The sequence below is a fragment of the Peromyscus maniculatus genome, chromosome 8 (assembly GCF_049852395.1).
Source record: "Peromyscus maniculatus bairdii isolate BWxNUB_F1_BW_parent chromosome 8, HU_Pman_BW_mat_3.1, whole genome shotgun sequence".
NCBI classification, from domain to species: Eukaryota; Metazoa; Chordata; class Mammalia; order Rodentia; family Cricetidae; genus Peromyscus; species Peromyscus maniculatus.
Genome location: NC_134859.1, coordinates 816,983 through 843,576, shown reverse-complemented (window position 1 = coordinate 843,576; position 26,594 = coordinate 816,983). Strand labels below are relative to the sequence as shown.

The window sequence follows — 26,594 nt, the reverse complement described above, 5'->3', positions numbered from 1 at the left end:
TTTTTTATTTTTCTGAGACAAGGCTTCACTACTAGCCCTGGCTGGCCTAGAATTTGCCATGTAGACCAGGTGGGCCTCAAACTCAGGAATCTGCCTCCAGAGCGTTGGGACAAAAGTATAAGCCACCATACCCAGGATTTTACTTTTTGAGACAAGGTCCCTCACTGAACCCAGAGCTCACCGAATTAGATGAACTAATAGGCCAACGAGGCCCAAGGCAGTCTCCACCCACCCATGTCCGTGACAGCAGGAACCTGCAGCCGTGTCCAGATCTTTATGGAGATGCTGGGCATCTGGGGAACCTCAACGCCAGTCCTCATGCAAGCAACTTTCCCCGACTAAGCCATCTCCAGGAAGTCCGGTCTCACTTTATTTCAAGTATTCCATACAGACCACAGTCCTCACATGACGGCTGCCACAAACATCAAATGCCAAGTGTCTGGGAAACAGTCTTCCAGAAGCCTTTAAAGGCACATTCTCAACTGTCAGTACTTCAGACACTTGGCTTTTTGCTAAAGGAACTATCGAGTTGACATAATCAGCCAGGCATGCAAGTCATATACAAAAGTGTTCTTGCACATAATTATAAAGCTATCTGTTTCTTCTACACAAACATATATGCTAGGCTTAAATTTATGATCTTCAGAAGCTAGCCCTGGGCCTGATAGGCATTTTTGTTTGACCAAGTTTTGAATAGCCAAGTCTCCTATAACCATCTGGTTCTACTCCCATCCAATTTTTGTGTCAATTCAAGTTTTTCAATAAACTTCTCTTGTATTTCTAGAAGGTAGCTTCTCCCAACCCCAAGAAACCCCCAGTGAGGTATCACTGTTTCTGAGGGCAGCCTGGTAGGTCTTCTGGGCTTGTGCTTTCTTCAACACACCTGCTTTTTCTTTCTTGGGAGTTTTCAATGTCGCAGCTTAGCCAGGCATGGTGGTGCACGCCTTTAGTCACAGCACTCTGGAAGGCAGAAACACATTTAAGAGTTCTAGGCCAGCCTGGTCTACATGATGACACCCTGTCTTGAAAACAAATGTTCCAGCCTACAAACCTTTTTAAGAAGCCACAGGAAGTAAATCAGCTAGTGTTCATAAACCCCAACAGTAGACTGTCTTCAATTCTATTTTTGGTGTTGTTTGTTTTAGAGATCATTAGGGTTTCTTCTATTTTTATGTATGAGTATGAGCATGTGAGTCCAGGTGCTCAGAGAGGTCAAAAGAGGGCATCAGATCCTCTGCAGGAGCAAAAAGTGCTAACCACTGAACCATCTCTCCAGCCCCTTGATTTTTGGGGGGACATGGGATATGGTCTAGAACTCCTGCCTGAGCCACCCAAGTACTTGCCTAGATTACAGGTGTACCTGGTTCTTCCTCAGATTTTAAGAATATAAAGCCCTGGGCCGGGTGGTGGTGGCGCATGCCTTTAATCCCAGCATTCGGGAGGCAGAGACAGGAGGATATCTGTGAGTTCAAGGCCAGCCTGGGCTACAGAGAGAGTTCCAGGAAATGCTCCAAAGCTACATAGAGAAACCCTATCTCGAAGAAAAAAAAAAAAATATAAAACTCCAGGCTGGAGAAGATGGCTCAGCAGTTAAGAGCATTGGTTACTCTTCCAGAGGTTTCTGAGTTCAATTCCCAGCAACCACATGGTGGTGGTTCACAACCATCTATAGCGGGATCTGATGCCCTCTTCTGGCATCAAGTCAATAAAGCACTCATATACATTATAAAAAAAAAAAGGAACACAAAACTCTTCTTTAGTTGGATAATTAAAAAACAAAAATGGTAACACATTTTAAATATAGACAGAAAGCAAACCAAAATTAAAAATAGATGGTTTTCCTTTTTTCAAACATGTCAGGTCCCCCAGGCTGTGACACCGACCCTCCAGAGTGAGAGTGACACCCTATGAAGGAATGGCAGATATCAAGTACACACATGTACCAGTTCGGCCTTCAGTCCCCAGCTGCCCAGTGAGCCAGCTCCAGTCATCCTTGTTTCAGGGGTCCTCTCCGGATGACAAGATAGTGAGATGACAGCCTCTACAGAGCTCAGTTGATTTTCATTAAGCAATCATTAAAAGTAAAACATTGCCTAGGCATAGACAGATTCTGTTTATCTTCCATTTTGGTAATTTCACAACAATATACAAAATTATAAACACTTGCTAGTCTGGCCCTAAATAACTGCAATTCCTGAGGTAGCACAGCATCCATAGCTGACACCTCTGAATATTAACCAAGTCCTCTGAGAGGATATTTGCACAAAGAACATAATGGAATTCATAACTATAGTCAGTGCAGATTTAGAAGTGGAAATGGGGTGTGTATGAGCTTCAGGAATTGGTGGCCTAAGTGAGTTTGCAGTACTAGAGACTCAGAGAGATGCACTCTGAACCCAGGTTGTGATGAACACCCCAGTCCAGAGACCTGTACCTGTTCCCAATGCTGAGAGCCCAGCACACACTTTCTGAGAGCAAAGATAACAAGTACTGCTAAGACAAGAAACAGTGTTTGTACACAAACAGGAAACAGAGGTCAGAGTGATGACACTTGAAGACCAGGTCCAAAAGGAAAAAATTTCTAAACAGAAACAAAAACTGCCAGTAAAGAAAATACTGAGGGGTCTGGTGTTGTGACACAATGCTTAATCCTAGCACATGGGAGGCAGAGGCAGGATTTCTGCGAGTTTGAGGCCAGCCTGGTCTACAAAGTGGTTTTTGAGACAACCAGAGCAACAGAGACAGGGTGGTGGTGGTGGTGGTGGTGGTGGTGGTGGTGGTGGTGGTGGTGGTGGTGGTGAGAGGGAGAGGGAGGGGGGGGAGGGGAGAGAATATGAATGAATGAATGAATACTAAGGGCTTGGAAAGACAGCTCAGTTAAGATTGGCTGCTGCTCACAACTGCCTGTGCCTCAAGCTCCAGGGGGACCCAGCACCTCTGCACCTAAATACATGAACACCTGTATACACACACATGTGTACACACATGCACATACCTAAAAATAAGTATTTTTAAAAGATACATCAAAAATCTTACAGTGAACAAAAATAACACAATAGAAAAACCCTTATTTCTGTAAAATCTTCAAATAAATTAACCAATTTAGGAATAACTTTGAGGATGATTATCAGATTGCAGTCACTACCAACTAAATATGATTCCAAAGTCAGATATGATGTGCAGTCTCTCCTCTGAGAGAGAGTTAACAGAGAAGTGATTCAGGAAGCCCAAGAAGCTCATGCAGCTTTGGTCATGGCTGCATTGTTGAGTCTAAAATGACTACATTCAGAAAGTCTCTGTAAGCCAGAGACAGAACTCTGCAATAGATAAACTTCCCCTACTATCTCCAAAGCTCCAAAGCCTTGACTTGTAAATAGCAGAAGGGTTACAGACTCAGCTATGACCTTGTCCACCACCACAATCACCATAGTAACATGCACACACCCAGAAACAAGGCCTCCAAACCACCCCTGATAGTTCTACCACAGGAAAAGCCCAGCCAGATTAGTAAGGGCTGCCCCAAGAACTATAAGCACCCTGTCTGACCTGGTATCAAATGTTCCAGATGCCAAAACACTTGTTAAATATTGTGTCTGTCTTGTCCATATGAAGCCAATCACAAGTCCTACTGAAAACATTCTCTAAATCTATAAGAAGGCTGTGCTGGCAAGACAGCCTATGAAAGAATGGTATACACAAGTACACATTCTAACAATGAAGAGTTAAGAAAGAGTTAATTTGGGGGCTGGGCAGAAGGCTCAGAGGTTAAGAACACTGACTACTCTTGCAAAGGACTTGGGTTCAGTTCCCAGCACCCACATGGTGGCTTACAACTGCCAGTAACTTCAGTTCCAGGGGATATGACACCCTCTTCTGGCCTCTGTGGGCACTGTATGCACATGGTGCACAGACATACAAGCAGGAAAAACTCATATACATAAAATTAAAATCTTAAAAAGAGAAAAACAGTGAATTTGTGAGAAATTATTGGAGGAGATTCATGCAACCAAGGAATATCTCCAAGTTAACACTGAAATAATTATTATCTGGGAAAACCAAAACTACAAAATAGGCACCATAGGAATGGAATTTCAAGACTGCAAAATTGTCAAAGACAACATTAGACCCAGTCATTATAAGCCCTCATCAGCCAATTCAATAAAATGTATATTCTATACTATGCTTGCAAAGTATGAAAAGGAATATGGACATAATACACTCCAATTTTAAGGGCTCCAATTTCTAACACCATGCATTCAAAACTTCAATTGCCAGTATATTATATGACCATTCCTTGTGTGTCTTTACTAGAAGTCATCAATAATGGGATGTGGGGGTGCTTCTGTTTGCCACCCTAAAACAGAACTGTGTCCCATGTTCTCTGATAAAACAAGAGAGAAAGAAAGCCCCCATCAGAAATGGGGCTGGCACTATTTCTGGGCTGCTGTTTGCATGGCTCTGTACTGTCTCTAGGTCTGGAGGTGTCCAGGTACTTATACCATGGCAGCGAGCTTTTTTGACACACACATTACAGGAGTAGGCACCCTTTATGTGTCAGTAATCTACCCTTAGCTTGTCAATGTTAACAGGCTGTTCTGCTGTGGGATGGTCTGTATGTCAAATTGCTCTGATTGGTCAATAAACAAAACATTGATTGGCCAGTGGCCAGGCAGGAAGTAGGTGGGACAAGGAGAGAGGAGAGTTCTGGGAAGCAGAAGGCTGAGGCAGAGACACTAGCTGCCACCATGACAAGCAGCATGTAAAGACGCCGGTAAGCCACCAGCCACGTGTCAAGGTATAGATTTATAGAAATGGGTTAATTTAAGATATAAGAACAGTTAGCAAGAAGCCTGCCACGGCCATACAGTTTGTAAGCAATATAAGTCTCTGTGTTTACTTGGTTGGGTCTGAGCGGCTGTGGGACTGGCGGGTGACAAAGATTTGTCCTGACTGTGGGCAAAGCAGGAAAACTCTAGCTACACTGTTCTTCCATTTACTATGCTTTCAAATACAGTATCAGCTTATTTTCTTTGCTGAAAGTACAGTTAGGAGGATCAACAGGAAATACATTCTAAATACATTTATATTTTTACATTGAAAGGAAAAACTGGAAATGGGCTCCTCTAAGACTCTGCAGTTACGGATCCCCTTACGCAACAGGGTTTCTAAGAATTTTAGAGTGATAAAGACCACTCTAAGGGGGTTTCCTTCACCATGTTCTACATTAACAGTAATGTTTTCAATCCATCTTTGAGGAGTGGATGACAGGCATCACCAAATACAACTCAAATTGGTAACATTGCAAGTCACCAATGCCACGGACAGCAGTCATCTCTTTTCCTGTGGCACACACTTGGCTATACATTGTTAAGCTATGTCCCCCATGCTTGTTTATCTATGATATAAACTATGTGACTCTTACACTGTGCAACTCTTGTCAGGAAGGAGCCATTGATGGTAACAGCTGTGTTCTGTGAAATAAACCTGTGGCTACACTAGAAAAATCTCCTTGATAAACAGCAAAGTAGCATTTAGAGAAAGAACTGTAGCAGCTCCTCTTACGATTTTCCTATCCCAAGAATAAAAACTCATGTTTACTAAGTCTCTCAGAGTCCATGTAAACAAACGTCAGCACCTCTATAGCTGTCACTGTGTGCACAAGGGAGCTCCACAAAGAGCTCTGACAATGCCTCCATTAAAGTTCCTACATGGCACTTCTCCCAAGGCCTGTCCTGTCATGCTTACATTCTTTACAGAATAAAATAAACTCTCTGTTTCACTTAAAGCAAAATTAAAAGAATTATTTCCCCCTTTACCTTTTCATTAAATTCCCTAGTAGAAGCCAAACTGTTCTTGGGAAAAGAGCATTGTTATCTAGTTTAAAGATCAACACTAGACAGTGTCTTAGGGTTTTCACTGATATTATAAAAACCATGACCAAAAGCAACTTGGGAAGGAGAGGTTTTATTTCTGTGTACAGTTCCACATCACAGTCCACCACTGAGAAGTCAGGGCAGAATGCCACAGAGGGGTGCTACATACTGGCTTGCTCCCCATGGCTTGCTCCGCCTGCTTTCTTACTGAGCTCAGGACCACCTTACTCTTACTCTTACTGAGCTCCAGTGACACCACTCACAATGGGCTGCACCCTCCACGTCAATTATTAATAAGAAAACGTACTACGGTCTTGCTCACAAGCCAAACTGGTGGAGGGATTTTCTCAATTAAGAGTTGCTCTTCCCAAATGACTCTAGCTTATGTCAAGCTGAGAAAAACTAGCCAGGGCAGACAATAATTGAGATATTTCTTAAAAATAAAATTTTATAGGAATAAGTTCTGGTTTTAATGCCCTTGAAATACTTTTTAAAACACGAATGGGTTTTCCCACAGGTCTCTATACTTCTAGCTGAAGGAATTTTAATGAGCAGAGCATATGGACAAAGATCTGTACTTGTATTTTATTTTCAGTGCTACAACTGAACCTGGGACCTACACATGCAAGGCAAGTGCTTTACTGGAGGTACATTCACAGCCCTTAGAGATGGCCTCTAAAGAAAAGGAAGAAGTACTTTTCAGTTTTCACAAACTTAAGAACTTTACAAGTACATCCTGGCCTGGCGGTGGTAGTGCACACCTTTAATCTCAGCACCCGAGAGGTAGAGGCAAGTGGATCTCTGTGAGTGCCACGACAGCCTGATCAGACTGAGTTCCAGGACAGCCAAAGCTACACAGAGAAACCTTGTCTTGAAAAACAAACAAAAAACCAACCCCCCCCCCAAAAAAAAATCCTGAAAACAGCACATTTTTTTCTCCAGTAGCTTCTAGCAAGCTAGATGATGGATTAGTTTTTCATAGATGCAGTAAAACTTGAGGGGCTAAATGGAGACTATCAAACATTTACAAACTGTGGTGGTCTAATCTATGGTATCGGGAATAATAAGTTAGTTACTCCACATACACGGCTGAGATCAGACAGCCTGGTATATGTATCATCTACTGACTGCTTGCACAGCAGCATGAAGCTCTTCAGTCATGGTGCTTGGCCCCGTGTCCTTCTTCAGGTGGTCATCTAGAGAAAATACATAGGTGTTAATACTCATTCCAAATCAAAACAGGAAGATAAGCAAGTATACCTGTATATATTTTAGGACGTTATATTAGTATTTTATCATTTTCCTTATACTATGTATTGACTTGAGGGGGTGGGGGCTGGTAGGCATGCATGTGGAGGTCAGAGGAACTTGAAGGAATCAGTTCTCTCCTTCTAAAACATGTTCCAAGAACTGAACTCATGTCATTAGGTTTGGCAGCAAGCCTACTGAGCCATCCTGTTAGCTCTACTTTGTGAGTTCTCATTTCTTAATTGTCATGAGGAAATCATAAATGTTTAGTATTAGAGACTAAGTGTAATAATTCAAGTGTTTCTTCTTCATTGGGTAGAGGAGCAACAGGATCTTACTATGTAGCCCAGGCTGGCCTTCTGCCTCAGCTTGAGTGCCAACATCACAGGCTTCCACCACATGGCCAACCTGATTTTCTTTTTTCTCTGACTGAAGTACAGAGGGGGCCCTGTGAGCCTTTCTCTCAGATATAAGGAATCAACTCAGGAGGAAGGACAAGTGTGCAATCAGCATTGTAGAATCATCCAAAACAACAAACTACCTGCTAGCTGAGCCCTCATGTTGCATACAAAAAAAGGAGTACAGTTTATATCTTCACATCAAAACTGTAACACTATCCAGGAAATTGTTCTTTTAAAACCTGCAAGATGGCTCAGTGGGTAAAGATGTTTGCCACAAAACTCTGATCCCCAACTTTGATCCCTAACACTTACACAAGTACAGAACTAGTAGCTACAAGTTGCCCTCTGATCTCCACATATGTACAGCAGTCCATGCATGCACCGGCAGTGTAATAAAAATGATTACTAAATAAAATAAAATTGAAAGAGAAACTGGGTATGGGGAGACATGCCTATAATCCCAGCACTTAGGAGCCTGGGGTAGAAGGATAAATGCAAGTTCAAGGCCACTCTGATCCACATTGAGAGCTGCTTGTCTCTGCTCCACCAAACTTGGGGTTATAGGCACATATGCCATGTTGGAGAGATGGTTCAGTGGTTAATAGCACTTACTGCTCTTGTAGAGGACCCAGGTTCAATTTCTAGAACCCACATGGCAGTTCACAATCTTGAACTAGTCTGTAAATCTAGTTCAAGGAAATCTGATGTCCTCTTTTGGCCTCCTTGGGCACCAGGCATAGTGTCAGGCAAATACCCACACACACAAAAATATACATATAAAACTTTATTTAAAAAAATGTCTGAGTCAGGCGTGGTGGTATATGCCTATAATCCCAGCTGCTGAGGGAACTGAGGTAAGAGGATTGTCAGCAGTGTGAAACATGGAAAAACTGTCTTAAAAAAAAAAAATCACCAGGCAGTGGTGGCACATGCCTTTAATCCCAGCACTCCAGAGGCAGAACCAGGTAGATCTCTGTGAGTGAGTTCAAGGCCAGCCTGGTCTACAAAGCAAGTTCCAGGACAGGCTCCAAAGCTACACAGAGAAACCCTGTCTCGAAAACCAAAAATCAGACAAACACAGGTAAAATTTAAATTTAAATTAAAAAATGAAGAGCTTTTAAATTAATTTTTCTCTCTGTATATGTGCACACATGCGAGCACATATGCACACATGTGAGTGTGTACACACAGGCCAAAGCAGGTACATGTGGAAATTAGAGGGCAACTTTTTTTTTTCTTTTTTGGTTTTTGGAGGCATAGTTTCTCTGTGTAACTGTCCTGGAACTGGCTGTAGCTGGATAAATCTTTCTCGCCCGCTGTTACTCCAATAACCAGTCAGAGGCTTAACATTAATTACAAACAGTTTGGCCTATGACTCAGGCTTATTCTTAGATACCTCTGACATCTTAAAAACCTGTGGATTTCTTCCAGGCTGATAGGGTTTGATCGACCAAGACCCTCTGAAAGGTCTCTGATGACAGCCATGGCCCAGATGATCCAACATCCAGAAAAGCTTCAAGGCAACTGGCTGAGACTCATGATGCAGCCTCACAGACTACTACAGCCAAGATTTAACTATAATTCTAAATTTTCTCAGGATCCCCATAAGATTACTAGTGCCCCAATCAGCAGGAAGTAGTATAGAAAACTATACCCAAATTCCCAAAATATTGTTTATAAATGTTTGTTTCTATTTAAAGGGGTTGATTATGAATGCAATCTCTTTCTAAAGAAAAAAGGGGGATATGATATAGAAATGATAAAAAAAATCTACTTTGATTAAAAAAAAACTTCATCTCAAAATACTTTACATTTGATACAGATTTGGTTTACTGATACAAATTTAAGGTCAATTTTGTTATACTGTATATATATTTCTACTCTTGTTTAAGGTACTATGTTTAAGAAACTCATTTAAAATTGTAGTGCATAATTAAGAAATACAGATTAATAATTAGTCATCTATGATAATCAAGCTTATAGTCATGTTAGTTTAGTTTTCTAGATATACAAAGATATATTTTAATTAGGTAGGTAATCTTCAAACACTTCAAAGACCTAGAAAATATGGCATTTAAAATATTTTAAAAACTTAAGACTTTTCTAAACAATGAGATACATCTGCTTCTGGCAGCACCAGTTACTTCAAAAAAGATGATGGGCATCAAAGAAACTCATTATGGAGTTTGCTTACAATGTGGAAAAAGCTATTTGGGGAAGAAACTGCTCTTGCCTGGACTGCTTGACAGTATGTTGTATAAACTGGACATGCAGGACCCATGGAAAAATAACCTCTGAACTTTGACAAAACAGGGTGAGATGGTCCTTCAGGTTCCTGCTTCACAGAAGAAACTGCCAGACGTTTTGCAGGACACAGAGAAAAGCAACTAACAAACTTTGCCAAAAGAGGCAAAACAGTCCTTCAAATTTCCTGCTTCACCAAAAAGTATGCCTGAGACTCTAGGCCTGTAGGCTGAAGACAGATGCTCCAATGTTACAGAGGAACTTCGGGTGACTGTCCAGACAGCCAGACATCTCTGTTATTTCTAGAATTTTGGAAGTTGCTTACAATGTACTTCCTGTTTATTTAGGTAATATTAGATATTTCTGGGGTCTTCGACAGAGTTGAAGACTAGATAGTTATATAGTTTTAGCTATAATAAAAGGTAAATTAGATATAAAACTTTAGACTCATAAAGATAGCATAGATAGGATATTTTCTTTAATTTTCCAAATACAAATAGACTAGATATTATAACTATAATTCTTGCTTGATAACTTTTGTTATATGTAATTTTACTTTGTTAAAATAAAAACCTTCCTTTTGGATTAGACAGAAAAAGGGAAGTGCTATGGGGTGGTCTTTCTGTATGCTGTGAATATGTGTTGCTATCACTGGTTAATAAAGAAGCTGCTTTGGCCTATGGCAAGACAGGTTATATAGCCAGGCAGGAAATCCAAGCAAAGAGAAAGGGAGAAGAAAAGCAGAGTTGGGAGATGCCTGCCCGCCCATCCAAGAGGCAACATGCCAGCAGACCAGTAACACCACAGCCATGTGGCAATACATCAATTAATAGAAATGGGTTAATTTAAGATGTAAGAGCTAGCTAGCAAGAAGCATGAGCCATAGACCAAACAGTTTGTAATTGATATAAGCCTCTATGTGTTTATTTTGGGGCAGAACAGCTGCTGTCTGGGCGGCCAGAAACTTCAGTCTACAACTGGCTTTGCTGGCCTCAAACTCACTGAGATCCACCCGCCTGCTTCTTCCTCCCAAGTGCTAGGATTAAAGGTGTGCACCATCACTGCCCAGCTTCAAAGGACAACTTTTAGCACTTGGTTCCTTCCTTCTGTTGTGAGGGTACTGAGGCTGTCAGGTTGTTGGGTTTGGCAGTAAATGCCTCCCACCCACTGAGCCACCTCACTGGCCCAAACTGTGTGATTTTGCACATTAAAACAGAACTGAGATGGGCTCTCCATCATAAAAACCTCAACTTTTATTTGGGGCAAAACCTATTCTGCCTCAAAGATCACATCCACTCAGCACAGGACTAGGAGACAGGCTATCTTTCTGAAGGTGGGTGCCTATGTGATCCTCGCCAGCACCTTATACCTTCCACTAAAGCCAGATGAGCTGTCAAGTGGAGCCACGTGGCTCCTGCAGTCATGTGGACTCAGAGCAACCACAAATGATGATCTATAGCTGAGGGCTCTTCTCAAGGCATTGCACAAAGAGGTCACTGTGTGCCAGGAAAAAAAAATGTGATGATGAAGAAAATAATTTGTAAGCCAGGAATGGTGATGCAAGCCTTTAATTCCAGCACTATGGAGGCAGAGCCAGGTGAATCTCTGAGTTCAGGACTAGTTTGGTCTACAGAGCTAGTTCCAGGCCAGCCAGGGCTACACAGAGAACCCATCTCAAAAAAACAAATAAACAACAAAAAAGAAAATAATTTGTAAAATCACTGTCCCTGTAGTTCTGTAGCCACCCTCACTTACGAGCTTTCTCTGGAGCTTTCTACAAAGCAGGTGCCCAAAGCCACTTTACTGACTGGACCCACACTGCTAGTAGCACTGTGCACCTAAGCATGTCTCACTCCTCAGCTTGCTTGCCTCCTCCCCCTCCCCCCCTTCCTCTCTCCCTGCACAGGAAGGTGATCAGAAGAACTGACCCTAGTTAATGACTACTCTCCTCACTTTCAACTCTCTACTGCCATTAACACTAATATTAAGGAGATTCTAACACATTTACAAACCAGAAGTTACTTCTCAAAACCTTGTTTTTCTTCATGAGACTAAATCAGTGTCTTGTGGTTGCTATGTTAACTATATTAATGTGTCATCAGCAACCAAGAGGGACAGGAACTGTCATGCATTCTTCTTAGGTGTAAACACTAGTAAAGCCTTTCTAGGGGACTAAATAGTATGAATCATATGTTTAAATATGCCTATGTTGTCTGTGAACCAGCAATTCTGCTTTAGGCACCTCCACAGGCGAGATATTTGTATGTACAGACAAAGATACAACTTACAAATTATAAACTCAAAACCTTAGCCCTAGTTCATCAGTAAAATAAGAGGTGTGACAATACCACACTACAGGGACCCAGACCCACTGTTCCACAAGCACAATGCAAGGTAACACACATGCAGATTCTTAAACACACAGAATCAGTCCATAGTGACTAATAAAAGGTCAACAGGAGCACCTTCCAAGAAAGAGAGGGGATCTGGGGAGTTAGGATGGGCATGGCAGAGGACGTTAAAGGGAACTTTACATTACTCGAGAATTTCAGAAGTTTCTATATGTATTGACATGGCTAGTGGTTTATTTTGCATTTTAAGTATTGATAAAATAGTATTTTGCTCTAGGATCTGAGCCTTAGTGATTTCTGGCATGAGCTTAGAAAGCTCCTACACTCATGCTCTGGCTTATCTGGATGGCAGCCTTGTGTTGAACCTTGGCCTGTACTGAGTCACAGCAGCCTTGGCTCTCTGGAAGTTAGTAGGAATGATTGTCCAACCTAGTCAGCTCAGCATCACAACAGACGATAAAACCAGTCAAGTCACAAATAACGTTATCCTGATTCACAAGTATGTCACTTTTAGAACTTAAGAGGCACCAACTCACTCACATGGCAGCGTTGGTCACAGAACCTTACAAAACTTCACAGAGCAACTTGCATCCTGGGTATTAAGAATTTATTTCAACTCTCATGTTAGCTGCCTGAACCCCACTTGTAACCACCCCTTGAGAAAGAGTGCCAACTCTACCACATGAGAAAACACCCATCTACAATGCACTCATTTCAAACAATCAACTCAGAACCTGCTGCCAACGTGATCAAAACAACAAAAAGCTCATTTCACTTTATTATTTTTCTTATTTATTTAGTCCTATCTGTTTTATTTTTGGAGACAGGGTCTTATTATGTAGCCCAGGCTGGCCTTGAACTCAAGATCTTCTTGCTTCAGTCTTCATTGCCTAGATTACAAGCCTGAGCAACCATGCTTTACTTTAAAAGTTCATTTTAAAGATGAGCATTCTGAGTTGGATTCAAAGGCTCATGCATCTAATCCTGGTATTAAGAGGTTGAGGAAAGATTGATGTAAGCTCTGGGACAGCAGAAGTAGAGTGAGAGCCTGTCTCAAAAGTATTTTGAAAAAGAATCTGTTATCTGTAGGTAACTGTCATCTACTACAGAAAGTATCCTGAAAATGTAATAGCACACACAGACATGGCTTCTCTGTATAGTAGTAATCTTGCCTTGTATTTTTCAGTCTGGGAAAGGTGGGAGGTGGGAGAAGACTTCTTGATTTCAAAGAAAACTATAGTGTGGTAAGACAGGCTATTCCAAAAGACCACACTGATGTGAAAGTCAGAGTTTCTTTCAAGACCTTGACTTTGAAATTATCATCACTTTGTCCAGTCAAGGTTTTCTTTCCCCAAAGCACTTGGATTTCTGGAGGTTAATTAAGTAAGACAGGCTAACACTGGACTAGACGTAAGCACAATTAAGCTAGGACTCAAAAGCTCCAGAGAATAAAGTCAATGAAGTTAAAAGAAGAATGTCAGAAGCGCCTACCCTTTGGTCTTCTGTTGGGCTTCCAGCTGGGATGCCTATTTGGAGGCTGGAGTGTCGACTCTGTCAGAAACACATTCTGGATGTCATCTGGAGGACCACGCAAGAAATGGGCTAAAATTCCATACAACAGAGGACTATTTCAGGAAGAAGGCAAAACCAAAATCAATTCACTTCTCATAAGTAGAAAAAGCTTAAGACATTTGCTTTAAAGGTAAACTCTGACACCGTAAATGCACCTAACTCACTAAGTCGCAAAAGACACTGGATTATTATCCAAGTGGCAAATGGTCACTCTCAGTTTAAAACTACCAATTAACTTGAGTAAGAATTTTTTTTTCCCCCAGACAGGGTTTCTCTGTGTAGCCCTGGCTGTCCTGAAACTCACTCTGTTGATCAGGCTGGCCTTGAACTCACAGAGATCCATCTGCCTCTGCCTCCTGAGTGCTAGGATTAAAGGCATGCGCCACCACTGCCTGGCTCTTGAGTGAGAATTTTTAAACCCCCAGAAAAAATATTAACACCATTAAAATCATCTAAACTGAAATGAAACTATAATCAACCCACTGGAATTCAGCTTTTCAACTCCAAGCCCAGCCTGAAAACCTTCCTAGAACCTAAAACTGGTTTACCATCCACTGTCTTGTCAAGGTTACGCCTAGAAAGCATGTGGTCTGCCTTCAAATCCTGCTTTTGCCAACCGCCAGCTACAGACCTTGGAAGGTCTCCTGAAACTCACAGATATTTCTCTTTCTTAAAGGGTGCAAGCAGAGGGCTAGAGAGATGACTCAGCGGTTAAGAGCACTGGCTGCAGCCAGGTGGTGGTGGCTCATGCTGCTCAGTGGGAAAGCACTCACCTATCATGTGCAAAGCCCCAAGTTTTAGCCGGGTGGTGGTGGTGGTGGTGCACGCTTTTAATCCCAGCACTCAGGAGGCAGAGACAGGTGGATCTCTGTGAGTTCAAGGCCAGTCTGGTCTACAGAGTGAGTTCCAGGACAGCCAGGACTGCTTGCTTCACAGAGAAACCTTGTCTCGAAGAACCCAAAAGAAAAAAAAAAAGCGCCCAAGTCTGGTCTCCAGCATGTACACATACACACCCCCAAATTCCCTGAAAGGCTGCAACGTGTTCCCTCACATTCTGGAAATAAAGCTGGTCACCAGTTTCCTTTTTAACTTGCTCATCTGAGGCAATTGTCTCAGAGGCTACCAAAGAGCTAGGGATACAAAAAAAATCTTACAGCTAGCTACTCACTCCCAACACCTGCTAACTGCAAACTAATGCCTTCTGCTTGAATGACCCCATACCCAACTGCTCACCGGTAGCTACTGTGGCAGTCTGAACAGGAATGGCCTCCATAGACTCATATATTTGAATGTTGGTCATCAGGGAGCGGTGCTACTTGAGAGGGATTAGGAGGTGTAACCTTGTTAGAGTAGGTGTGGTCTTGTTGGAGGAAGTATGTCACTGGGGGTAGACTTTGGGGTTTCAAAAGCCCAAGTCCCAGCACCTCCTCTCTTCCTGTTGCCTGGAGATCTAGATATAGAACTTCCAGATACTTCTCCAGCACCATGCCTGCCTGTGTGCTGCCATGCTTCCTACCATGATGAAAATGGACTAAACCTCTGGAACTGGAAGCAAGCCAATTCAATGCATTCCTTTATAAGAGTTGTTGTGAGCCGGGCGGTGGTGGCGCACGCCTTTAATCCCAGCACTCGGGAGGCAGAGGCAGGCGGATCTCTGTGAGTTCGAGGCCAGCCTGGGCTACCAAGTGAGTTCCAGGAAAGGCGCAAAGCTGCACAGAGAAACCCTGTCTCGAAAAACCAAAAAAAAAAAAAAAAAAAAAAAAAAGAGTTGTTGTGGTCATGTGTCTCTTTATAGCAACAGAACACTAAGACAGCTACTCTTAGAGACTTTTTTTCCCACACATTTCAAAAACTGTCCAAATGTATAAAGCATTGCCTTGTTTTGCTTAACACTCAAATGCAGTGATTATTGTACCCATGACCACTCTCTCTACAGAATGGGGACTACGCCCCCTTAAAGATTTCTTCACCAAATAAATCTGGTTACCAATTTAGATGACAAAGGCTTTTTCTGTGGCAGGATTTCTTGGGGGCACATGCTCTGTTTATGCACATCATGAATGACCAAGAGGGAATGTGGTTCAATGACCTTTTGTGAGCATCTTATAGAATATTCCCGTCACTCTCTGGGAACACTACAGAAAATAGTGTGCTGCCACATCTACAGCATCTACAGCAGTATCCCACATTATACCATGTGTCAGATAGGTTTTGGTACAATAGTAAAATGCTGGAAAATCCCTCATTGATACAGGAATAAATAATCCACAATGACACAAGAACATGACAGTTGTTCATAACAAAAGGGAAGACATGGTTCTACATGGAAAGAAATGGAGGCAGAGAGAGAGCCTTCAATAGACACCCTTACATTATGTGTAGATAAAAACAAATTGAGACAAAATACAATTCCCCCCAAATAAAAGGAACTCAAGTGTTTGAAAAAGAGATGTATATATACAATACAATTCTCTCATAAGTGGAAGAAAATACACACAGCTGTGGACTCTACCTTTAAAACTTGAGCAGCAGTCAGGCATTGTGGCTCACGCCTTTAATCCCAGCACTCAGAAAGCAGAGGCAGGTGGGTCTCAATGAGTTCAAGGCCAGCCTGTTCTACAAAACGAGTTCCAGGACAGCCAGGGCAGTTACACAGAGAAAACCTATTTTGAAAAAACCAAAAAAATCCTAAAACCTGAACAGCTACATGAGAAGCCTATGAGGAAGGTGTAAGGAGGCAAAAAGAACACCCCTGTATTCTGGACACACTGCATTTAAAATGTCAGTGGACACGTGAGCCCCAACTCAGGAAAACAAGCACATTTGTCCTATACAGACCTCACTAGAGACTCAAGAGTGCGGTGGGGAGGTGTGCAAAAGAAATGAAAGTAGAAGACAGAACTTGTTCAGTGCCCACGATGAGGGAGTTAGGTTAAATGGCATACATGTACAGCAGTTCATGTTAAGACAAACATAATTCTATCATAAAAACAAATGAAAAAATTCAACAAATTCAAGAAAACATAAGTCTTCTAAGAAATTTCCACTAGGAAAGGTTGCACTGAGATGTGCACTCAGGCACTAGGTACAAACTAATAAGCCAGTTAGGGACTCTCTGGGAAAATGTAAGGTATTAAACACAGGGAAAGAACTAAGAAATGATCAGTGTAAATGCGGAGGAGTATTTACGATGCAGACAGCAGAAGAGATGGACGGTAACATGAAAGCAGAGGGCAGACAAAGGAGGTCTGGCAATGAAAGAATGTAAGCAGTAGGGTGAGAGGAAGCTGATGGGAGGGCTTTTCGGTTATTGTTGTTCCTATACTGGAGTGAAGAAAGCAATGAGGAGAGAACAAAGCCTTAGAAAGGAGAAAAAGATCAGGAGGCCAAGAACAATCCTTAGAAAGAAGTAAGGGTGTGGGGGGATAATGATGAAGGGGGAGCTGGAGAGATGGCCCAGCAGTTAAGAGCACTGGTTGTTCTTCCAAAGGACCAGCTTCAATTCCCAGTACCTACTTGTTGGCTTACAACCACCTATAACTCCAGCTCCAAAGCCTTTAAGGAAATCAGGCATGTATGTGGTGAACAACATGCATGCAGACAAAATACCCGTCCACATAAACACATTTTTTTTTTAAGTTTAAAAAAGAAAGAAGTAGAGGGCTGGGCCAAGGAGACTGCTCAGGGGTACAGGGTGTGTTGCACCCTTAGCAGTCATGGCCCTGGTTCAATTACTACCACTGAAAGAAAGAAATTGGGGGAAAAGTTCTCAAGAAAGAAAGAGGGAGGCAGGGTAGCTGGTTAGGTATTCAGTCCTCTGAAGACACAGCAAGCTCAGCTGCAGCAGAGAGCTCAGGTGACTTTGCTGCCACACTTCTTGGACCTCATATAGTGTATAACATACAGTAAACCCAAGTAAGTTCCTGCTGGATTAAAATGAATCATAGCTAGTATTATGCAATTGAATCTGAATACAACATCTGTAAACCTCTTTTAAAAACTTCTTACATTGAGTCATCTTTTGATTCTTCAAAGGCATTTAGTTCACGGATGAGAAACTGTCTGTCCAATGGAACTATGGGTTGACCAGATTCTAGGGGGGAAAAAAATTCAGGAAAACACTAAGTCTATTAATCAAAAAGGCAAATTCAACTTTGATAATAACCACACCTGCTAGGTATACACATTTCTCAGACTTTGGGAGAATGTTGACAGATCAAACTGCATATGACTTTATGATGTCAGCATATTCCAATGCAATTAAATGTAGAACTTAATTACAGCTTACCACATACTCACTTTGGTAATATGGTTTCTGAATCTAAAACTATAAAGCTGGACTTCAGTAAGCTTCCTAAGATGCCTATGGATTAAACACATGGTAATACTAAATAATTCATTTAAAAAATATATACATTTAGGGATAGCAATTCTAAAATTAAAATTATTAAATTTTTAGACTGAGTCTTACTCTAGCACAGACTGGCCTCACATTCATTAGGTGACCTTGATTCTTCTGCTGTGGCTTCCTGAGTGCTGGGACTACATGTGTGAGCCACCACTTCCCTGGTGAAAGTGAAATGGTAGAGCCACTCAGAAGCAGTGGCAGTTATTACCTGAAGGGAAACATTCACTTCTCAGACAATTGGCAATTCTATCTTTAGTTATTTATCTACAAAAATAAAATGATGTTCACACAAAAACTTCCAAGTAAATGCTTTTGAGGATTTGATTCACTGCTGCCAGAAAGTATATATCACTAAAAATGTCTACAAGAGCAGATGAAATGGCACAGCCACAGCATTTTCTTATTCACAGGGTCAAAGTCAACATGACTGAACCTCCAGTGTATTTTACTAGGTGAAGTGAGGCAGCAGTGTCAAAAGGCATGTTCTGTAGGCTTCCACTTATATGGCACTCTGGAAAAGGCAAACTTGATTAACAGAAATTCAGTCTCTCTTCTCTTCTCTACTCTCCACAAGTGCTGTGAATTAGCCTCTGGCCTCACATATTAGGCAAGTGTTCTCCCACTGAGCTAGCTACAGACCCAGTGCTTTTCTATTTTGTATTTTAAAGCAGTGTCCTCCTGCCTTAGTCCCTTGAGTTTCTAAGATTATAGGCATTAGCAGTCATACCAATCTAAAACACTTAATTATGGAATTAAGTGTTAAGTTAAAATATGGAATGAGCACTGTCACTATTTCATCCTAGGGATGATACCTAGGTAATGACCAGCTGCAACAAACTGAGGGAAATAGACACTGATAATAGATCTTTAGAGATCCTCAACATATCAAAATCATTATCCTTTATGAGCATGTGTGCTTAATAGTACATAGAGAACCTGTAATGGAAGGTCCTAGCTCTTATTTTCCCCAACAGCATAAAGCTCACCAAAACCTGTTCATGCTATGACAAGAGCCCATGGGATGCTAAGTGTTCAGTCACCTGCATGACATAATAATGAAATTACATATTCAGGCTAACTGCTTTCTAAGAATTAGAAAAAGGGTAAAGCAGAGCTTTTTTCCAGAGATGAACAACCACTTACCTGCTATAAGGACAGAGGCTGTGTACTTATATTTGTTGAATTCCAAATACTCCCTAATTAATTCATTAATTAGAAGGTTTTCATGAGACAATGATGGTCGGGGTTCATGATCATCATCCAGGGCATTGAAAACTTCAGCACGGATCCTTGCTTTTAAATGTCCTAACACTCCCCTTTTTTCCAAGGTGTTCTTTAAAACTGTTAAATATAAAACATAAATGGTTCTGTTATAAACTAAATGTTGAAATTTCAGGTATGTGCTAAAGAATAATGTTTAAAAGGAAAATGACACAAATACAGCTCTTAGTTTAAAGAGCAAGTTGAACAATTATATCAATATCATACGCTATGTTTGTAAAAATTAAAGTCTCCATATTATAATAATCCATTCTCAATGTATTTGTCCAAATTCAAGTTTATCCATGTTGTATCTTTAGTTAGGGACTGTAGTTTGGTAGGGGAGAAAAGGGTGAACAGAATTACAGTTTGCTTACACTCCAATCTCCCACAGATTTTCAAGTGTCTGCCAATCTATAGGGGACCCAGACATTACTAATAGCCTTTAGTCCAGAAAGATGGTTATGGAAAACAACTATCCTCCACAAAAAGAGGAATATATCATTACTGTTGATGATACTTTTGAGATTCATAGCTGACTTGGTTTTGTTTTTCAAGACAGGGTCTCATTATGTAGTTCTAGCTGTCCTAGAACTTACACTGTAGACTAGGCTGGCCTCGAACTACAGAGATGCGCCTGCCTCTGCTTCTTGAGTGCTGGGACTAAAGGTGTGCACCACCACACTCCTGGCTGAAATCCATAACTGGTTTATTGTTGTTTTTTCCAGACAGGGTTTTTCTTTGTAGCCTTGGCTGTCCTGGAACCCCCATAGCTGATTCTTAATGAAAAAAGTATTTTGGGTTTTGGTTTTGTTCTGCTTTAAGGGATCTAGAGCTGGAAATGTTGCACATTCCTATAATCCCAGCACTTGGGAGGCTGGGAAGTCAGACCAGCATGGGCCTCATATCTACGTCGTAACCCAAGCTAACTTTAAACTTCTTATGTAGGCTGAGCATGACCCTGAACTTCTGATCCTCTTGTAGACTGTGTTGGGATTACAGGTGTACATGACCACCCTAATTTATGTGTTGCTGGGCCTCATGGGCCTCATGCATGATAGGCAACCTATATCCCTAGCCCAACAGTAGGATTTTAAAACTTCAAGCCTGGTTAGAAATGTAATACGAGAGGCTGAAGAGATGGCTTAGTAGTTAAGAATGCATATTGTTCTGTCAGAGGACCTCAGTTTACTTCCTGGCACACACATGGGCAACTCACAACCATCTGTAACTCCATGGGTACTGGCCTCCTCAGGCAACTTGCACTCTTGTACACATGTGTACACACACACACACACACACACACACACACACACACACACACACAGAGACAGACAGACAGACAGACAGAGACAAAGACAAACAGAAAAGACAAAAATAAATCTTAAAAAAAAAAAAGAGTAATTAGACTGCTAACCTAAGGAGTCAGGAGTATATACATCCCAACCCAGCTACTACCCAGGCCTAGAACCAGGGCTTTGAGTTAGCCCACCCCAACATCCACCTCATCTATGAACTGCTGAAGTATGTGAAGGGGCTGGACCTGAAGACCCAAAGCTACAGGATCTCCATGATACAAGGCAACAACAGAATATTAAAGAGGAGTCCTGGTGAGGGTCCAGTGTCAAGATGGTAGCAAAACGAGAGGCCTTAAACCAGACCAATGACTCACTGGAATGAACACTTACAAATAAAGATGTATGCTGAGACTTTTTTTTGGTATGTTATGTTTTTTTTTTCTTTTAAATTTGATTTTATGTTGGCGGGGGAGGTTGCAAGGGCATAGGGTAGATATGAAGGGATGGGGAGATGAATGGGATCAGTATGCATGATGTGAAATCCACAAAGAATCAATTTTTTAAAAGTCACCATCCCTTAACAGTAATCTGGAACCTTCCCTTTTCAAATAGTCTTTTGTGGCTAAATGGCAATTCTAAAGAATCAATATAATGCCTAGAATACAGCAAGAGCTCACTAAATGTTACAAATATATAATACCAATAGTGCCTTACACTATTGGTGAAAAAAAAAATGTAGGTTTTTTTTTTTTTTTTTTTTTTTTTTTGAGACAGGGTTTCTGTGTAGCCTTGGCTGTCTTGGAATTGGCTTTGTGTAGACCAGGCTGGCCTCAAACTCACAGAGATCTGCCAGCCTCTGCCTCCTGAGTGCTGGGATTAAAGGTGTGCGCCACCACTGCCCAGCTAACAAGTGTAGTTTAACAGTGCACTTTGCTCTGCCAATGGCAAAAGCATTATTAATACGCTACAATAATTAAAATTCATAAGACAGCTTATCCACTTAGCTACATACAGCAAAGTTCCTAAGCTTTGGTAAATAACAACATCCTTGCCCATTTAATTAAAGATATATTCTTAGACTTTTCATCTTTCTCCTTTGTTTTTAAAACATTCATCCCTTCAACCTTTCTACAGGTATACTAACTGCAGTTGTCAACCAATTATACTTTGTAACAGACCCATAAAAGGAAAGCTTTATCATACTCTTAGGATCATAACACAACCCCTGTTCTCTAGTTCCATCTTTGGAAATTAAATGGAGTGATTCTTTTCTACTGGCAACCATCCTGTCCCAATTACTCTGAAGTACACAAAGTACAGCCTCAATCTTAGCAGAAAATGAAAAGTAATGAAGCTGGAATTGGGAAACATAGCATGTCCTTCATGAGTTGGTGGCAAATTCCTAACCCATGTCTTAGTTGCCTTCTCCATAGCAATGAACTCTATCTCTCAGAGAAAGATCTAGGTGAGATGGGAGAGTGCTTTAAATGAGTAAAAGGCCCATAAAATAGAAGATCATTGATTAGGAAACAAGTTTTCATTACATTTCTCTTGGACACAGAACATATTAAGAGCCTGAGAATACAGAAAAAAAAACAAAACAAAAAAAAAAAACCCAACAAAAAACGTAAAGAGGCCCCTAAATCTATAGGGGCCACCCATAACCTTCAGGGTGTCACTCTCATTCTTTATTATTTTACTCTTTGTATTTTATGCTTACAATGCTGTTACCATAAATACTTCTTCAGGAACCAATCTTTTTTAATTAATTAATTAATTTTTTGGTTTTTCGAGACAGGGTTTCTCTGTGTAGCTTTGCGCCTTTCCTGGAACTCGCTCTGTAGCCTAGGCTGGCCTACGAACTAACAGAGATCCACCTGCCTCTGCCTCCCGAGTGCTGGGATTAAAGGCGTGCGCCACCACCGCCCCCAGCTTCAAGTCTTTATTCAAGCAGTAGAAAAGATGAAGGACCAGAAGCAGAGGACAAGCAGGAACCAATCTTAATCCGACTTATTTCCCACCAAATTTTCTTGAAATCCCATGAGAAATTTATACAACATCACACGTGTTATGTATACCCCACTCCCAGAAGGGCTCCAATGATTCACGTGAAATCCCTCCTGAGGACTGAGGCATGTCTGTTTTTGACCTGCTCACCAGCACAGTGCCTCCAATACACATTTAGTCCATGGTTACTGCATTAAAGCCTCCAAACTACCCTACTTCGTCCTCTCCAAATTTCCACTACCATTGGCTTATTCATTGTTTAGCAGAATAGCATGGTGATTAACGCCTGGTGTGCTACTGTACTTACGGGATTTCCACACCAGTTTACTTGTACCTAAATTATCTTGGGTGAAATATTCCACTTCTGGGCACCTCAACTCCCCAATGTATGAAATGGACAGAGGATTTGTTACATTCAATCAAGTAGTTGTTGGATGAGTTGTGTCTTACAGAGAGGATAACCACACTGAATCTTAACTACAATTACGACTCAAACATTAACTACAATTACTATTCAGAGTTAACAGTAAACACGTGTCGTTGATGGCTACTCATTGTTTTTGCAGTTCTGGAGATGGAACCCATAGCCCTGCACATAATCACTTTGTCATGGTCAAAAACCCTGAACACATGGCCTAGCCTTGGCGCTGTCGGCTCAGCGGGGTTCTGAGAGATGTCCAGACGTCTTGAGAAACAGACCTGCAACCCTCTCAGAAACTAAAGATTCCAGTCCTTTCCCCCAGCTCTAAGTCTGGCCCGCCCATAGCGCATGCGCAACGGTCACTCCCCGTGGGCCCCGCCACCTCAGAACGACCTCGAAAAGAGCCGAGCCAGTGTTCCGCGCGCTCTCCTTCCGTCCTATCCCTATCATGGACGGAAGGCGCGACGCTTCCCACTGGCAAGCGTCCCCTCGGCGCACTCACCAGCTTTCAACTCAGTAACAGTCGCCATTTTTCAACGGCCGCTGATGGCACACCTTCGGCTGCGCGTACGCGCGGCGCTGTGGCGTAATCTCCAACCAATAGGAGCACTGCTCTCTTCAGGCGCAACCTCGACCGTTTCTGTGTCTGCTGTCGGGTGATTGGCGAGCCGCCTCCAGAGGCTTCACCAATCAGCGAGCGTGTGAGGCGGGCCCTGATACGGGAAAGGGCGGAGCCAAGAGCGAATCAGTTCCCCAGCGTTGCCGGTGGGTGCTGCTGCAGTCCTGGAGGTTAAGGTGCTGGCTGCTCTTCTCAGTGTGGAGAGGCCTTGTGGATGGTACGGCCTCCCAGACTCAATCCAGCGTCAGAGTTACCTGGAAGACGTGTCAGAACAGACTGCTCTGACTCATCCTTGGGTCTTTCGGAGTCGATGACCGAGAGTTGGTTTTTCTGCTAAGTTCCCGGATGCTGGTGTGAGGAATAGCACCTCTCGTCTTCCAGGGCACTCACTAGGAAGCCTTTACACGCCTCAGGTTAATGATGCCCATTTTACAGAGAAGGAAACTTGAATTTTCAATAGTCAACGATCTTTCATTAAGATCACCTGGAGATGGTGGAGGTGATACCTAAACCTAGGCCCATGTCTCTTCAAAGCCTGCCCTCCACACTGGAATTAATACCAAGTACATTTGTAGTCCCTGAGCTATTTGTGGAAATAACTGATAAAGGAATAAGATGTAGCTTTACAAGAAGAAAAAAAGAACATGGGAATAATACATTCAAAACGGTATGAGACAGTATGATTACAGTTGGCTCTCCAGGGTAGCCAAAGACACTGTAAATAAGAAGCAATCTTGACCTAGATTCTAAAACTGGACCCTTAAAATTCTGGACAACCTGTTAGAATTCCTAGCTACTCCCCCAGTGTAGGGCCTTACATCCTATGTAATCTGTGGTGTGCTGCATGATCATATAATCTATGCACATGCCTGGCCTAGTTACATAAACCCATAAACGCATGTGGGGGGCACTATAAAAGCAGGTTCCACCTATTTCTCTCCTCTCTTCCTGCACGGTCATTCCACAGGCCTATGCACACCCCTTCTATTCCCTTCCCTTAATAAACTCTTAAGAATGGGTTTCATTGTGCCTCATGGCTTCTCTTGCATGATAAAGAGCACTGCTTAATAAATAAGACAGCCCAATAATAGAAGTCTATTTATTAGTGGATGCCAGTGAGCATATTTCCAAGGAAGTGAAATGTAATAGGAAGTATAGACTTAAAAAGAATCACTGTTTTGTTTTTCGACCTCAATTGTGTAGTCCAGGCTGTCTGGGCATTCACTCTGTAGCCCAGGCTAGCATTGAACTAACAGTCTTCCTGTTTCTGTCTCAGTGCTGGAATTTTACCGGTGAGTGCCACCATACTTGTACAATTCTTTTTTGCTTTTTATTAAATTTGCCTCAGGAAGATACATGTATTTTCTTCCTAAGGTTGGCTTTGTTCCTCGCCTGCCTTCCCCTTTGAGTCTCTGTATAACAGTGCTGGCAGTCCTGGAACTCACTTTGCAGACCAGGCTGGCCTTGAACTCATAGAGTTCTGCCTGCCTCTGCCTCCAGAGTGCTGGGATTAAAAAGTATGCACCACCACAAGATTTCTCTGAAGTACATAGGGTGGCTTTGAATTAGTGCTCCTTTCTTTAACCTCCCAAGTGCTGAGATGAGAATTGTGCATCACCATAAATGCTCCTGAGATATTTCTGAATATGGGTAGCAGTTTTAAAAGTTTGAAATCAATGTAGAAGAATGGCTCAGTGAGTAAAGTGCTTGCTGCATATGTCTGAAGAGCTGAGTCTAGATCCCCATCACCCATGTAAATGTTGGCTTGGGGGGTCCCTGGGGCAAGGTGTCTAACCAGATGAGCCAAATCAACAAGCTCTAGTTCAAGTGAGAAACTTTGCCACAACATCAAAAGTAGAAAGTAATGGCAGAAGACACTTAATATCAAATTCTTAGAGGAATCTATTCTCATTTTAGACTAGTCTAATTTTATCCCATGTTGGGTAGATCTGATCTGTAACTTTAGAAAGATCTCATTCAGTCAGGCATTCATTCCTATTTTGTGAAACCACTTTGCCCAAATACATGGTCAGCAGCTCAGGAAATTAGCAGGACTAATAACATTCTGCAGGTGAGAGCAGCATGACTGAATGTTGTGGTGGTATTCTATTTGTACTGAAATGTGATTTTGATTGTATGTTAATAAATAAAGTTGCCTGGGGGTCAGAGCTATTAGAGCCATAGCAAGAGCATAGCGGTGGTGGCGCACGCTTTTAATCCCAGCGCTTGGTAGACAGAGCTAGATAGATCTCTGTGTGTTCAAGGATACAGCCAACATTGGAGACACACGCCTTTAAGACCTGGAGGGCTGTACTTACAGGCAGTGACGAGGCAGTCAAGTGTTTGGGTTTACAACCAATGAGAAGGCAGAACAGAAAGACTATGTAAAGACAGACACACAGGAAGTAGCTCTCTTTCGGAGAGGTGGGAGCACCGCAGGAGGAAGGGTAAGATTTTAGCTCTGAGCTCTAACCTCTTGCCTTTCTCTTTTACATTGGTTCTGTGTTTCTTATTTAATAAGATGGTTGGTTACATCTACATCTGGCGCCCATCATGACAAGAATTCATTAAAAACCGCTTGGCTTGGCCGCAGGTCCGGTTTCCCTCAAGGGCGGCCGGATCCCTAGCCCGGGCCCAGGTCCACTTGGCCTCAGGCCAGACTAACTGTGAGCTACTTGCTTAAAGTCGGTGCTAAAAACAACTCAGGCCTGCCCTGCCGAACAGGGCCCCTGCCTGTAAAGCCAACACATGTGGTCGGAGTTTAAGGAATCCAGAGCCAATCCTTGACTCGGCTCAAGAGGGAACACGTGGCTGGATTTAAGCTTTAGCCAGCTACGCTTTCTTGCGTTTCTCTCTCTCTCTCTCTCTCTCTCTCTCTCTTTCTCTCTCTCT

At 42.1% G+C, this 26,594-nt stretch overlaps 1 protein-coding gene across 7 annotated transcripts in view; it reads right to left on the bottom strand.

Moving 5' to 3' along the window:
* Nucleotides 1-348: 348 nt before the first annotated feature.
* Cep20 (centrosomal protein 20) overlaps nt 349-26,594 on the bottom strand; it is a 76,894-nt gene continuing 50,648 nt past the window's right edge. For 4 of the 7 annotated variants that reach the window (XM_076577804.1, XM_042283490.2, XM_076577807.1 and 1 more), the window contains 4 exons: nt 19,241-19,438; nt 17,698-17,782; nt 13,609-13,742; nt 5,949-7,069 (listed from right to left, as the gene is read on the bottom strand). In XM_076577804.1, the coding sequence (XP_076433919.1) occupies nt 6,990-7,069; nt 13,609-13,742; nt 17,698-17,782; nt 19,241-19,438 (497 nt within the window). In that variant the 3' untranslated portion in view covers nt 5,949-6,989. Of the gene's footprint in view, nt 961-5,948; nt 7,070-13,608; nt 13,743-17,697; nt 17,783-19,240; nt 19,439-23,585; nt 25,121-26,594 lie in introns of those variants that run through there. The other 3 variants (XM_076577806.1, XM_042283486.2, XM_006983861.4) reach the window with 3 other exon arrangements.